The sequence below is a fragment of the Astatotilapia calliptera genome, chromosome 7, assembly GCF_900246225.1.
Source record: "Astatotilapia calliptera chromosome 7, fAstCal1.2, whole genome shotgun sequence".
Lineage (NCBI taxonomy): Eukaryota > Metazoa > Chordata > Actinopteri > Cichliformes > Cichlidae > Astatotilapia > Astatotilapia calliptera.
The window spans coordinates 16033979-16049108 of record NC_039308.1 but is presented as its reverse complement, the minus strand read 5'-3'; the positions used below and the strand labels follow the sequence as shown (position 1 = coordinate 16049108).

General features: G+C 41.0%; 1 protein-coding gene across 2 annotated transcripts; it reads right to left on the bottom strand.

Annotated features, from left to right (window-relative positions):
• Positions 1–1197: 1197 nt before the first annotated feature.
• On the bottom strand, positions 1198–14625 carry aif1l (allograft inflammatory factor 1-like). 2 transcript variants are annotated; one of them, XM_026173380.1, is made up of 6 exons: positions 14456–14625; positions 14200–14261; positions 12563–12629; positions 7181–7222; positions 6338–6500; positions 1198–2734 (listed from the first exon to the last, which is right to left on the bottom strand). In XM_026173380.1, the coding sequence occupies exons 1-6, from the start codon at positions 14478–14480 to the stop codon at positions 2647–2649; spliced, it is 447 nt and encodes a 148-aa protein (XP_026029165.1). In that variant the 5' UTR covers positions 14481–14625; the 3' UTR covers positions 1198–2646. The 2 variants fall into 2 exon arrangements, with proteins under 2 accessions (XP_026029165.1, XP_026029167.1); XM_026173382.1 differs by lacking the exons at positions 12563–12629; positions 14200–14261; positions 14456–14625 and adding an exon at positions 7323–7644.
• Between the last annotated feature and the right edge of the window lie 505 nt (positions 14626–15130).

Below are 15130 nucleotides of genomic sequence, written 5' to 3'. Positions count from 1 at the left end.
ACTTTAATGGTCTGCCAATCTTTATGACTGTGGTGCCATTCAAGGACACTCACCTTTGAATGTACTGTAGCGAGATAAAATTACTATTTATCAAGTGAAATCTGTTGCTGTGTGGCTGCTGCTACATTCTAATCCAAAGTGCAGACTTTCGTCTGTAATTCAAGCAGTTTCACAAAACTGTTTAGGAATTACAGCAATGTTTCTACATAGCATTCAATTTCCAGAGTTGGACAATCTGAAATAATGTTTAATATTATAATAAGGTCCCCCCCGGATGCTGTTGAGGTGGGAGTTATGGGATGGGGGCCTCTGCTACACCTTCCCAGCGCACGGCCAGGCTTCAACTTACAGGCAGCAAGCCAAAAGGATACAAGGACACCTTCCCCTGCCCGCCGCCTCTCACTGAGGGCAACTCCAGGTTGGAGTCCAGCCTCTCTCCATGAGAATCCAAGCCATGCATTGAGGTGAGGCGACTAGGTGTCTCTCGATCTCAACTAGCTCAGATTCAGAAGACGTGTCCCAAAAGCCAAACCTTAATAGCTGGAGAAAGTACTACCAGGGCCTCTGCCTGACTCACTTTTGCAGTCAATTATTGCTTATGGCCTTGAAACCACTGACATACTTAAATGATGGCTTCCTCTCTTGATATGTTACACCTTCAGTTTCTGCTCCTTTGGGGGTCTCCTCTGCCTTCTGTTTTATTTCAGTAAATGAAAAGCAAGCATATGTTGGGCTGACTTGACCCCTGAATATCTAATTTCTTGGTGATGAGAAACAAGCGTTGCTTTCTGATCTGCTTCGCAACATTTGGCTGAATCTGAGCAGGTGTTATAGCCCGATACACTTCAGGTTTCATCTTGCTGGTTTTTATCAGCATTCACATCATCAGGAAACTCTAGTTACACCTACAGCCATACATGCATAACGTGCCTCCACTTTCTGACAAATGATGTGCTATGATTCAGATGTAAAAGTGGTTAATGCAATACTTTTGAACCATTTTTATTAAAGCAAGAAGTCAGCACTTAAATCACTTCCTTTGATTTAAGAATCCACTGGGCTCCTGTACAAAGGCCAAGTTACAAAAACTATATCACTGTTCAAATACTTACAAAACTAACCATCTGAAACTTGCTAACCCTAAAATCTTACCAGTTTAAGACAAGTTTTTCCACAGTGAACAACTCAACACTTGTGCCCAGTGTAAGAAGACTTTTAATTGCTTTGGCGTCGGCAAAACAATGTGTATCTTAACAACACTAAATATGTAAAATAACCACCAGACGAAAGACAAAGTATCATAATGGTGTTAAAACATGTTATGTGTCAAAGTACCAATTTCACAGTAAATACTGTTTGTTAAAAGAACATTTATACTGGGGAGACAAACACAGTCATAAATTACTTAACATGTAGGAGAAGAAACCATGTTAGAGATAAATGGCTGGCTTATGGAACAATGAGGAAGACAATTCGACAAAGACAAATAACCAAATATCAGGTTACATTTTTTCAGTGGCATACAAATAATGGTTAGAAAAGGGGGAAGAAAAAAAAAGAACAGAAAAAATAAATCCACCATATGTGAACCTCACTCACTCAGAATATTGTGGAAACCAGTAACAAAAATACATCAGACACTTCAACAAACATCATTAAAACTCTCACCAAACACTAAATGATAGCATCTCACGGTTTTCTTGAATTCATACACTAAAAGGACTGCTTGAACTGAACACTAGTGTGCACTCCCTCCTCCAAACTGTGTAAGCTCTACAGTATCTGCATTTTGAGGCACTTGGAAATAATATGATTGTACGATGTGTAGTATAATATGTACATCTGTTCTGCTTGCGTGCCTGTATGTCAAACTTAGACTAGCGGTTCTAAATAGAGTCATACTTACTGCTTTTCAAGCCACACAAGGACACTGAAAGTCAACAACATGCCTTATCCTTTTACTAACATTGTGACTCACAAAGTACAGCAAGTACACACATGTACACCAGTGTGTTGTTTTTTTTTTATATATCATAAAGTGGGAATGATAACTTGGTTACTCATTCCAGATCAGTACTTTGACTCAAAAGGGGCTTTAGACCCAGAGGAAGTGGGTAGGGCTTGAAATCTCTGGCATCTGATCTGAAGCGAAGATGTTGACCAAGATAAGCCTGGCAGGAATGCATGAAAGAGTGCTAAGAAGAGTGCAAAAATGTGTTGGAATAAACTGTTCATTTTCCTTGTGCTTTTCCAAAAGCATAGTGCTCTAAATCATTAAAATCAATGTGTCAAAAAGAAAAAAAAGAAACAGACCGTGGAAGCAAAAGAGACCTCTGGAGAATTTTAAGTCTTCCCTTAAAATGCAACCATGAAACACACTACAAAATGTAATTTATCAAGCTGATTACAAGTTACTATTATCACTGCTACATTTTAATTAAAGGAGGGAAAAAAGAGGAATAAAATATTCACAGTCAAACAATTTTAGTGAGTTTTGGGCTCAGTCTTTCAAACAGAAAACTCACACACATATATTCACAAAATGACGTTCTTGATCACTGGTCCCACATGAACACGACACTCCACATTATTCCACATAGCTATTGATGGTCCCTCAGCTCCTTTAGCAGCATGGAGGCCTGACACTTAAGGAAGGCTAGCGATGTCCCGCTTTGGAGGGGGTCCGGCCGGCTTGCAGGGAGAGCCATTGGCTTTGTCTTCAAAAACCAAAACTCTGTGGAGAGAGATGAGTCATGGGCAGTTAACACAAGATCTCCATTTAATGTTAATTTGAGCGTATCCCAGCAGGGAAGTTGCACCCTCTATAGGTCCATCACAGGACCAGCAGAGCAGTATTTACATCATTGTCACCATGCGTAATTGCAGCTCAATGCAATTACGCATGTAAATATGATGAACATGGCTATCTGAAGTTCAAACCCAGCCTCAGAAGGGGAACAAAGGTGATTTAGGAGAGTGTGAACATGACAGGTTGTTGCTGGTCTGGGTATTTCACTTTTAAAGGCTGATCTACTGGGATTTTCCCACACAACCAGTTGTAGGATTTACAAAGAATGGACTGAAAGAAAATATCCAATAAATGTTGATTAAAATCTGTTGTTAATATAAGAGGAATATGGCCAGATTGCTTTAAGCTGATAGGAAGCCCAGAGCAACATGAATAACCACTTTAACAAAGAATAATAAAGAACATCCCTGAATGCACAACAGGGCAAACCTTGAACCAGCTGTGCTACAGCATCAGAAGACCACTCCTGTCAGCTAAGAACTGGAAAATGAGGCAACAATTGACACAGACTCACCAAAACCGGACAGAAGTTTGGATAAATGCTGCCTGGTCTGTTGGTTTCTGCAACATTTGCCCGTAAAAGCATAGCTCTACCCTGTATCAACAGTTTAGGCTAGTGCTGTAAAGGTGTGGGAAACGTGTTCATCACAACCTTTGGACCAATTAGCACCACCTGAGCATCTTTTAAAACACCACAGTATTGTTGCTGACCAACTCCATCCCTTTATGACCACACATCTTCAGAAGACAAGATAATCTGTCATGTCAAAGCTCAAATCATATTAAACTGGGTTTTTGAACATGACAGCAAGTTCAATGTGACCACCAAAATCACCAGATCTCAATCTAATAGAGCATTGGAATGTAGTAAAATAAGAGTCACACCAAAGATGTGCAACTGGCAAATCTGCCACAACTACGTGATGCTATCATGTCAATATGGAGCTAAATCTCAGGAATTATTCTGCACCTTGCTGAATCTGTGAAATGGAGAATTAGGACAATTCTCAAGGCAAAACAGTACTAGCAAGATCCTAATAAAGTGCCTTGGCATGTTCCCTTCAGCACCACGGAGAGAGGCATAAAGACTGTAAAATATTAATTTAGATGTAAATTTAAAAGACTGACAGTAGACACAGGATGTAGCAGTCAGGCAAGAAGCAGCTGAGCAATAAGTGAAAGGAATGGAATGAAAGGAAACCACAAAAGGACCGAAGGCAACAGTGGTTCAGACTGGACACAGCACAGTGAGTGATCTGACAAGAGCTATTCAGAGCAAATGCCTGCCTTTAACTTCCTTTTTTGGAAAACTCTGCAAAGCTCCAGTAAGCTCATAAGGAGTAATGATCCCAGTGACGAAACAGGCACTCAGCAACTCAAACTCTGGCACATTCCTCTGACCACTACTCTCACTCATTTTTCTTCACACTTAGGACTTGTCTGCCATTCTACCCGTCACCACTAATATTCATCAATGTAATGTTTGAACTGAAGAGTTTTCATGACCATTGTGACCATGTTCTGTCAGCATAAGGATTTGTGATTTTTACAGAGATGAGCACACATCTGTATTTTACCCAAAGTGCAAGCATATTTTAAAAGGGGTTGAGGTGGGAATTCTGGCATCTTAATAGCAGATGGCCAATAGTTTTAAAGGGAGCGACTCACGTGGACTTTGATGCCTGTGCAGCCAGACCAGCTGCAATAACATTGGACTGTTTAATGTTATGGCATCTATGTGTGTTGTTTAATCAGTGTGACTTTATTATCTGATAAAGACTCCATTACACTTATCTCTTCAAAGAGCAAGGTTTCCTTTGCTGCTCTCCTGCAAGACCTTTAACAAATCCCTACACGGCTCATTTGTCAATCAAAATCTTGGTCTAACAAATTATGACTGTGTCTTCTTTTGTACTTGTGCACTGCACTAACACTAACTTAGCCCAGTTGCGGAGCTTGGTGTCATTCATTGCCCTCTAATTACAACCAAAATCAATTATTGTCCTGCCAAATGCTTTGAATAACATCAGTCTAAAGCTGTTCCGTGGCCTCAGCTTCTCCCTCTCATATCCTCTCGAGACCCCCCCCCCCAAAAAAAACAAAAAACCCACATGAAATAAAAGCTATACTATACGCTCCTTCTGAGGTATAGTCTCAGCAGCATATTAAACATCAGGTCCCATAAGGAGAATCGTGTGCCAACAGCTGTCTAAATGACTCGGGTGAAGTTTGTTGTTTTGTGTGCTTCCACTTGTCTTTGCACTAGGATGATGTCAGCGTAAATGTGCAGTCATATTCGTTGTGTTCCCACTAGTGCTGTCAGCATTAATTTTGTTAAAATGACATTAGTGACATTGAGGAAGTTGCCATGTTGCAACGAGCTTAGCTTCTGTCTTGCTAGCTTGCGCTGCGCGCAGTGGATCTGCACTCGACAGTGCAGCCTAGGCGGAGTAGTCAAACGCAGATCCACTGAGCGCTCAACACAGACAGCATCGTCAGAAGAAAAGTTGATAAAATAAAACATTTTGTATTGTTCGATACATATGCGTACGGAACCGATATATCGAACAGTTCAATATCGATACGAGTATTGTTGCACCCCTAGTTAGTAGTTAACCATACAGATAATTATTTCATTTTTCTGTAGAACAAGAAATATGATATGCATGTATTACATATATTAGAAAGTGTAACCAAATACTGATAATGATAAATGTTATTTCTGGATGCAACAACAGTGTTACTAGATTATCAGCAAGCAGACAAGAGAAGCAGGAAGGGATTTAAATGTTTATAAATAGCAGCTGTGGGATTATGGGATACACTTTTGAACAACATTTGAGTGTTGTTCAAAAGTGAGGAGGAAATGCTATGCATTTTCTCTGCTTGCTGTTTTTCAGGATTATAAGATTTGTCTGCTAAAGGGTCCAGCCAGCTTAGTCCAGCAGAGCTGACACGCAGCAGCCATTACAGGCTCTAGCTCCTGTAGGTTGACCTAGTGCAAGGCTGCTTTAAAAGGCTTACACTGGCTACATTAACACATTTAAAAACAGGTGCACCACTTTATCCCCTGGGGAGCATGAAAAAGTTATTACATATTCTATAGACACCATTTCTATTGTAAAGGGTACATTTTAATGACACAGTATGGTAAATTTTGGTGGCTTTGTCAGGCCTATGCAACCATAAGTGGTTAATCAGCCTATTCTCAGTACCCTAAGATTAGGATCCCCACTACAGAGAGGGATGAGCTGACTATGGATAGGCTACCGAGATGGGTTTTGTTATCATGCTGATTAGCAGCCAATGCAGCATGTGGGCTTTGACATCATCCCTTGTCATCCCTGAACCCCCTGCTGTTTAAGGAAGCAATTGGCTGACACAGCACACAGTTCATATCCTCCCTATTAGACATGTGAACACAAGCAATGAACCAGCACACAGTCGTACATTAAACAAAATATCACTGTTAAAAACAAAAACAACCCCAAACACACATGCACACACACTAAAAGGGGGTTTACTTACAATTTGAGCACAGCTGAGCGCTTGCCAAGCATCATCTTGACAAAGTCCCTGTAGTTAATGGTGTTGCTGCTGCCGCCTGTCACCTCCACGATCATTTTTTTCAACTCCAAGTGGGTCTTGGGCACTCCCAGTTTCTCCATCATCCGCTTGAGACCCATCAGATCTGAGACAAAGTGGAGTTGACAAATGGATCCACGATTAGCAGAAAAAGGTGAATTGCTTTCCTATTTATGTACAAGTCTTTCTTTTCCACAATAATATGAAGAAAAGAAAAAAAACTTTCAAAAACGCTAAATTACATCAACACCTACAATAGACTTGACTAAATTTACACAGAAAGTTTCAAGCATTTATCACACAGAGATCGTTTCTGTCTAACAGTTTTATAATGTCTGCTTCTGACAGAAATACCATTTATTTCAGCTGGAATGAGTTTAAAATACATTGTAATGATTTGGTAAAAGTGCTTCTGAATCACAAAGATATCTGTGCAAAATTATGGAAAACCAATATTAATTGTGCAGAGACCAGAAAACTGAATAGGGGCTAATATTCAGAGATATTTTGCTGACTGGGGAAGTTTTATAGGACATACAGGAGCTTGTTTTAGGAACCGCAAACAGATCCTGACACTACAGTTGGCCCCACACCTGTTTCAAAACCTTCCACAACAATGGACAGAACAGTCTCACTTCCCATGCAGCACACAGCAAAGTAACATGAGCCTGTTTAAATCCTGCGCCCACTGGGGGCAGACAACACACACACAGTATTAATTACTGTTGTCTCATGTCAACATGGGCTTGAGCGACAGTTGTTATCTGGGTTGTTTTTTTTACTCACCAATCTCTCCTTGGTCGTTCAGGTCAAACTCAGCATATTTATCTGCAAAACAAGCACAGGAGATTATTACCAACAGTGGTAGTTCATTCACCATCCCCCACACACATACACACCTCGCAGTACAACACTAACAAGCACCAACCTCCAGAGAGCATATTACATGTCAGCAAAACAGTTAGCACACTCTGCCCACTGATCTCAACATCTTACACTGTGCTGACAGCTGACCTAGCAAAGACACAAACAGCTGATAAGGACAGGTGGGTTTTTGTGTGTGTTCTCCCACATCTCTGAGCAGGAAGCAAGCAATCTGGCAGCTGCAGGGAGCCGTGGCAGCCAGATTAAGAGTCAGAAGGTCAGGAAGTTAAAACAGTACTTCAAGTTTAAACAGAGTGAAAAGAAAGATGTTTGGGCCCAAAATCGCCAAGCACAGCAGCATACAGACAGTTCATGGGCTGTGAACAATCTCAGCCCACGAGGGCCGGTGTCCCTGCAGGTTTTAGATCTCACCTTGGGTCAGCACACCTGAATCACATGATTAGTTCGTTACCAGGCCTCTGGAGAACTTCAGGACATGTTGTTGAGGAGCTAATTTAGCCATTTAAATCAGCTGTGTTGGTTCGAGGACACATCTAAAACCTGCAGGGACACCGGCCCTCGTGGACTGAGATTGCCCACCCCTGCTCTATACTCATTTCACTATAAAGAAACAAAAGTTGTAATTACTGAACATTCGAGACACTAACACATTGTCATTGTTGAAAACACTCCCTTAACAACTCCTCATTCGTGGTTTCAGCTAAAGAAAAAAAACCCTTGTTATTTATGCGATAGAATAACTTGGATGTATGTGACCAAATGTTACAATTTTTTTTTTTTTAAATTAGCATAGAACAACATTTACCATTAATACTTGGAGGGAAACTCTTATAATAGATGCAGTGAAAACTTTAGGAGAAATAAATCTAGTATCATCAATTTAGTATCCTTCTAAACGTCAGTTAGGGACACAATCTCTGCAGCTATGATGGTGAATAATGATCTGAAGAGTTGATGGTTTTGGCAACATTGTGACATCACGAGGTAGCTGACCTGTGACCTCTTTGAATATAAAATGTTGAATTGAAATTTCATTGGTTTTTCTCGAGTCTAAGTGAACTATTGGGTCAAATCTGAAATTCCTCAGGAGATATCACAATTGTGAGAACGGGACAGATGGAGGGATAGCCTGAAAACATAACGCCTCCAGCCGCAGCTCTAACGGGAGCATGAAAATCTCATCTAGGACTAAAACAAGTCATGACTTTCATCACTGATAAATCAGACATTTCTTTTCTTTTCTTCCTATTGAAAAAAAAAAATCACTTTGCTGTATCACACCAAAAGAAAACAATTCACACATTTTAAAACATGGAATTGAAAAAGTCGGTTGCTTTTTTTTTTAAAGCTTTCATTTCTAAACTGGGATGGAATGAAATGGAATTGGCCTAAAGATTACTCTTGGTATATCGTCTAATCTAAGTGGTTTTAACCACAGACAGGCTTAAGAATAAATAGTAATTACTAACCACTGGATTTGCATTCACTTATAAAAGCACAACATAAACATGTCAATGAAGTGACTGCTTCTTCGGAAGCGGACATTTTTCCGCTTCTGCCTAGATTTTTCTGTTCCCTTTTCCCTGGAAGAGCACTTTAGTCAGATTACACTTGCTATTTCTGTACCACAATGGGAGCTCTGTGTGTGTGTGTTGGGAGGGACAGAGAGAGGGTACTGTGTTAACTGAGCGAACCCGTGGGGAGTGGGACGGGACAATGCCGACCCTGTTCGTAAACTCTGAGGAGTGGGCCTCCGCACACACATGCGCACACACACAGCAGTTTTTGAGTGGGCCACTTGTCGTAGCGCAGCCTGTTGATCATCTGCAGCCACAGAAAACGGCTCAACTGCACAAAACTCAAGTCTTCAGTTGCTCCTCCAGACCCAAATTCTTTTGGCAAGTGATGCTAGAAAATAAATGGCATCAAATTCTCAAGAAAGCCTTAAATATACTTTATTTTTTACTTTTCTCTGACATTCATAAGGAGGTCTGAAGTGTAAGTTTGATTTAGACAAAGTTGTTTGTCTACCACCCACTTAGTCAGCTCATCAAAAGGGATTTTCCATTTTTAAAAAAGGAGGGTGACTTGCTGATAAAATAGCTGCAATGGACGGTGACCGCACTGACTTCCTCTGCCACTTTGGCCAACAGATAAACACAAGGATTTCCCATCACTTTAAAAGACCCTAACCCCCAGGGCAGAGGCCACTGTCAATTAGCTTCTGTTTAGTCAAAATAAAAACAGCCCCCCCCCCCAAAACACAACTTCAGTTTTCTTTTTGGTTTGTCTGAGAGTGATGAGAAACAAAAACAACCTGTGGAACTCTAAGCAAAGGTACAGTGCTAGTTTGTGTCTGTGTGTGTGTCTGTGTGTGTGTGTGTGTGCGCGCGCGCACTAATTCTGAGCAAATGCAGGCTACATACTTTAGCTCAATCGGTAGTTGATTATCAGCACCATCTTTTCATTTTAGTCCCAGATTAGTCTGTGTTTACTTTGCCAAGTGGCCACAATTACCAGGCAAGCTAACAGGGGGGACTAACACGCACACTTTACACTTTTTTAGAATTTGTGGTTGCAGAAGTTTGTTTTATTTAAACTTTTTAACTGTAATCGAGTTAATGGGACTGAAAAACTCAGACACAGGTTGATGCGTTCTGTCCTCTTTGCGCTTCATTTTGGGCAGCAGTGGTTCAGGGGGTAGAGATGGTATGACTGATGGACTGATTCCTTAGCTACTCCAGTCTTCAAGATACTGAACTCAGAGTTTCCCTGGACACTTCTCCACAGCAGTGCGTTCACAAATGTTAGACAGGGTGCTTGGGTATGAATGTGTGTACTGATGATTCGACACCGATACTGGTATGTATTGGACATGGCAGGAGTTGCATCGGTGAATCCCTTGGGCTGAAGTAGCTAGGGCTGTACTCTCCAGGTTGATTAGTGGACTGGTTTGTTAACACAGTCTCATTTGACCAAATACTCATTTGTTGGATAACTGCTGCTGTTAGAAGGAGAAAAGATCTGTACCGATGAGTACAATTTATGTATGTACAATGCTTGAGACTAAGGCTCCGTTCACACTGCAGGTCTTAATGCTCAATTCCGATTTTTTGATCAAATCCGATTTTTTTGTTTGGTTGTTCACACTACAAATAAAATGTGACAGCAAACGCGCTCTAATGTGAACCGTTCACGGCCCTAAAGCGGCCTGCATGCGCAAAAGAAGACATCTCTCTCTCTCTCTCTCTCTCACACACACACACACACACACACACACACACACACACACACACACACACACACACACACACACACACACACACACACACACACACACACACACACACACACACACACACACACACACACACACACACACACACACACCTCTGTTTAGACTCAGACCAAACAGTATTGTTTGATGGCCCTTAATATAAAGACCTGTTTCGGACTTTACATTTTCCAATTTTGCTTGAAGTTTTTTTGTTATTTAAATATGACCTAATAATGATCCTTATTGCTGTTTTAGAGAGGAGCAGTGCTTCAAAGGATAGCTGCAGATTTCTGTCAGAATCTGCAGATTAAACAGTACAAATAAAATGTTCACATTTCTCCAATGTTGTCTTCCAAACAGTTTCACTAACATCTACACTGGATGGCCAGGAAGCGATCACGATGTCGTCGGGCGCTTCTCTGGCGCTGATAATAGGCGTCTGTCTTGTGTCAGTGACGAAAAAGACGTATTTAATGCGACATGACCATTCACACAACAGTCGCTTTCTAAAACATCAGATATGTATCGGATTCAGTACCACATACGAAAGTGACCCAGATCGGATTTGAAAGTATCGGATTTGTGCTGTTCACACTGTCATACTATGATCGGATATAGGTCGCATAGTGTCCAAAAAGTCAGATTTGATGCACTTTTGCCTGCAGAGCGAACGTAGCCTTAGAGTGTGAGAATAATAGAATCAATACTTTGATATATTTGGTCTAAAAATTGTCCCCCATCCAAAATCTGGGTGTAAAACTTAATTTTTCATTAAAACTGAAAAAAAAAAATTCACAGTTGTAATTGCTCAGAACATGAGGCTTATTAGTGTTATTGCTCATTAGTTAGAGTGCTGAAATCACCAGCTGAAACAGCTCTATTTTAAAAAATCATATTAATATTGGAAAGCTTATATTGGTCAGCTCCAAAACTGTTATTTCTGTAAAGTAACTTTGTTAATGTGATTTAATATGTTTCACACACTATATTTTCATGTTTTTTAGATTTCATTTATGTTAATAAGGCCAGCAGCCTGAGTACCCTGTGGCTGATTAATTTAATCTAGTGACTAACTGATAGGAATAACTACATTCAGCCATGAAAGTAGTAACAAGTGTCCAAAAACCAAACAAATCAATGAAAACTTCAATATAGAGTCACCTGAATATGCAAAATTAATTAAAAAAAAAAAAACCCCAAACCTGCATTGGGTTTTATGGAAGTGTTAAAATAAAATAGGACTACATTTTATCTTGGTTTTTTTTGTTCCATGTGCTGGGTTGCAATGAGTCGATCTGACTGGTAGTTAAAAGTAGTGTGACCTTTAAGCCTCTGGGACAATGTGGAAAAGACGGGGGGGGGGGGGGGGGACGACGACCCAGCAAACCTCCCAGGACCCTGGTGCTTGGTCCCATTTCTGTTTATATATTACTGCTCCATTTCCTCCAGCAAGCATGCAATGTAAGTAGGACACTGGAGCATTTTTTCTTCTTCATTGCAATACTTACGCTGTTTTTTTACAATAAACTGCGTTTTTGGTCTGATGTGAAACCGATTAAAAAACTCACACCGACTGTAAAAAGAAAAAAAAAATCTACATGCCTTAAATGTAAACGCAATATCTGTGGAATGGGGAAGGAGTTCTTTTCTAAATTGTGCAACCTTTATTCCTGTATTCAGCAAGTATCAATGTTTTTACTCCTGTTCCCAGGAGCTAGGAGTTTACCCAGGAAAGCTCCGAATATTGCAACAACAAGCAGAGTCACGCCCCGGCACATTCCTACCAGGCCACTAAGGACTTGGCCTTACAAATGTTTTAGAAATCACAGCATTCTGTCTTTCCCACAGAGAAAAACAAAATGCTGAAGACTAAAGGATTGTGTGTGTGTGTGTGTATATTGCCTGCCAAGTAAAAAAATATTTAAGCTAAGACAAAAGCCAGGAAAAACCCCCAGCCACACCACCGCAGATAGCCATCAGCTGAAGGAAGGGCTGGATTTTCTTACTTTTGAAACCTTCCAACTTTTCAGCCAGGTCTTCTTCATCACTGTATTTCTGGTCTTCCAGGTACTCCTGAGAAAGAGGAAGGGGGTAAAACAAAAGTGAAGCTGGTCATAAAATACAGGTTTTACAAGTTTAATGAAACTGGGACTACTTTTTCATCTTCCTTGTTAGATTCCAGCGAATTCCCCACACATAAACAGAACTTTCAGCACACCAAATCTGACTGTGTCCTGTCCAAATTTTGAACTGGAGACCAACGACTCCCTTTACTGTCGTCACTTATCACCGCGTTCATTAAGTGGAACACCTCGCAAGGGTATAAAGCTGCCAGAAGGGAGCTAATGTAATAAAATTATAATGATGCAACATGGCGTGTGGGAGTCATCCACAATCCTTGCAGGACAGAGCGAGAGCCAGAACGATAGAGCGTGCCGTTGTTCTTCGTGCTGACCTCAGTGTGTCTATCGAACTTGCAATTAAGTGTAAAGAGGATAAACACCACGACTGGACCTTTATCAGGGATGCCTGACTCAGCTGTGCTGAATCACACAGCAATTTCCCACACAGAAGTGTCCTGCTAATCATTTACGTTATGTAAACAAAGGGAGGGCCAGTTTTACGAGTCGTGAAAATCTATAAGGAACGGTTAAACCGAAATACAGATATATGGATTACACTTTACATCTATGAGCAAATTACAGTCATTTTATTTTGTTTTCGGTCATGAAAAACAAGAAGAATAGTGCCAAAATTTCCTTGTCACGTTTACATATCTTGCACATGTTATTAGTTCCTCATTAATGGAGCCTTAATAAGAAAAATAAATAAATAATAGAGAGTGATGCCAGAATACAGAACACAGAAGCTGAGATTTGAGATCGGGAACTACAAGATGCAGTCATGATAATACAGCGGAATTAAATGGATGTCACTGTACAAAAGAAAATCCTGGATTTAATCACAAAATAACTGATATTTTTAGACAGAGCCGCTTAGAAACCAGGGGTCATTTCTCTAATGAACAAATAAATACAAGCAGTGCGTAGTGGCAACTGGGACTGCTGTGCAAATACATTACTGTCACTGGCTCCTTTCCAAGTGGCCTGCCTTTTTTTATTTTTATACATATATGTGTACATTTTGCCGCAGCAGTGAGCTGATGACATCCAAAGCAGAGGAGGAAAACAGATTACACAGATATCTCGTCAAACTACGGCTGACGAAGCGTGTTAAACAAAGAGCTCATTGTAACACCTGTTTCCCGTCGGCACGAAACGCGTTTTAAACGTTTCCCACATTGATATAATCGGGACAGAGGGAGACGTTCACGGTCCTTTAGCACGGAGCTGTGTGACAGCATGCAACCATTCAACAAGTGCACCCCAGACCCTGCAGTTGGTGACGGAGGGAAATCAATAAAAATGCATCATCAACAGCATGTTCACGGCCAGCTTCAAAACACGAGACAGTGGCGTTTTGATTTCTAATTCACCGCACTCCTGAGACAGTTACCCGGGAATGCACCGAATCCTCAAAAACGAGGCCAAGGCCAAGTCAAGTGTGCGCGAGCTCATTAAAATTCAAATTACCGTGAAGTGCCGTTAGAGAAGCTCGCGGCAAATAAAGAGAACACGCGTACCTGGTTTATTTCTTCCAGTTTTTGCCTTTGCTGGTCTTTTAACAGCCCGAAGGCTTTTCCACCTGCCAAACAAAAGAAAGTGAGGTTATTTTTATTAAATAGCTGGTTAATACTAACACAGGCTTAGCCTGGACGGTAGCCGGTCGGCCTGAGATGCTCTATTGTAAAGACTAACATTAAGCTGTAGCTAGCCACAGACATAAGCAGATGCCCGCTAAAGGGGGGCATGGCAGTCCGTAACCATTTTATTTATTACCTTGGAGATTTTTACTTGAAGGCATCCCGGAATTTATCTGTGATGTAAAAATCCAGAAAATGAAAAAAAAAAATTCCGAGCCAGAAGGCTGCCGCAACTGTCCGCCTGGGAGATACTCCTATTTAGAGAATGGGCTCAATAGGCCACTCACTGCACCGGTGTCAAAACATACACTATTATCAACGGAACATCCGATCAGTCCTTTCAAAACAAAATGTTGAAATCCAAGAAAGTTGATTCTGTTCTTCTGGAAGTAGTGTTTTCAGTGGGAGAAACGTCACGCACGCACTGAACTGGAGAGCGACTCCTTCAGTCTCAGCTGACTTTATAAACAGCACATTGGCATAATGACCGAAACTATACTATAGCACCAGTGACTAACAATGAGGTCAGTTTCATGATCAAATTGCCATGACTGCAATCGCACATTGTAAGATGGTAAAAGAGTTACCCTTATGCCCCCTCAGCGATTCAGAGATGGTCTTTCCCTTTTCACCTAAATGGCCTCCTTGACCCCCTGCACAAACCACCATTCCTTCCTGTCCAGGATCTGTACATCTTCATCACTGAAAGGGTGACCACTGGCCTGTAGGTGTGACTGCAGAGCTCTTCTGTGTTGTTTCAGAGTTCTAGCGTGCGGTATGTTGATGTTCGGATTCTGATTACTTAATCGGT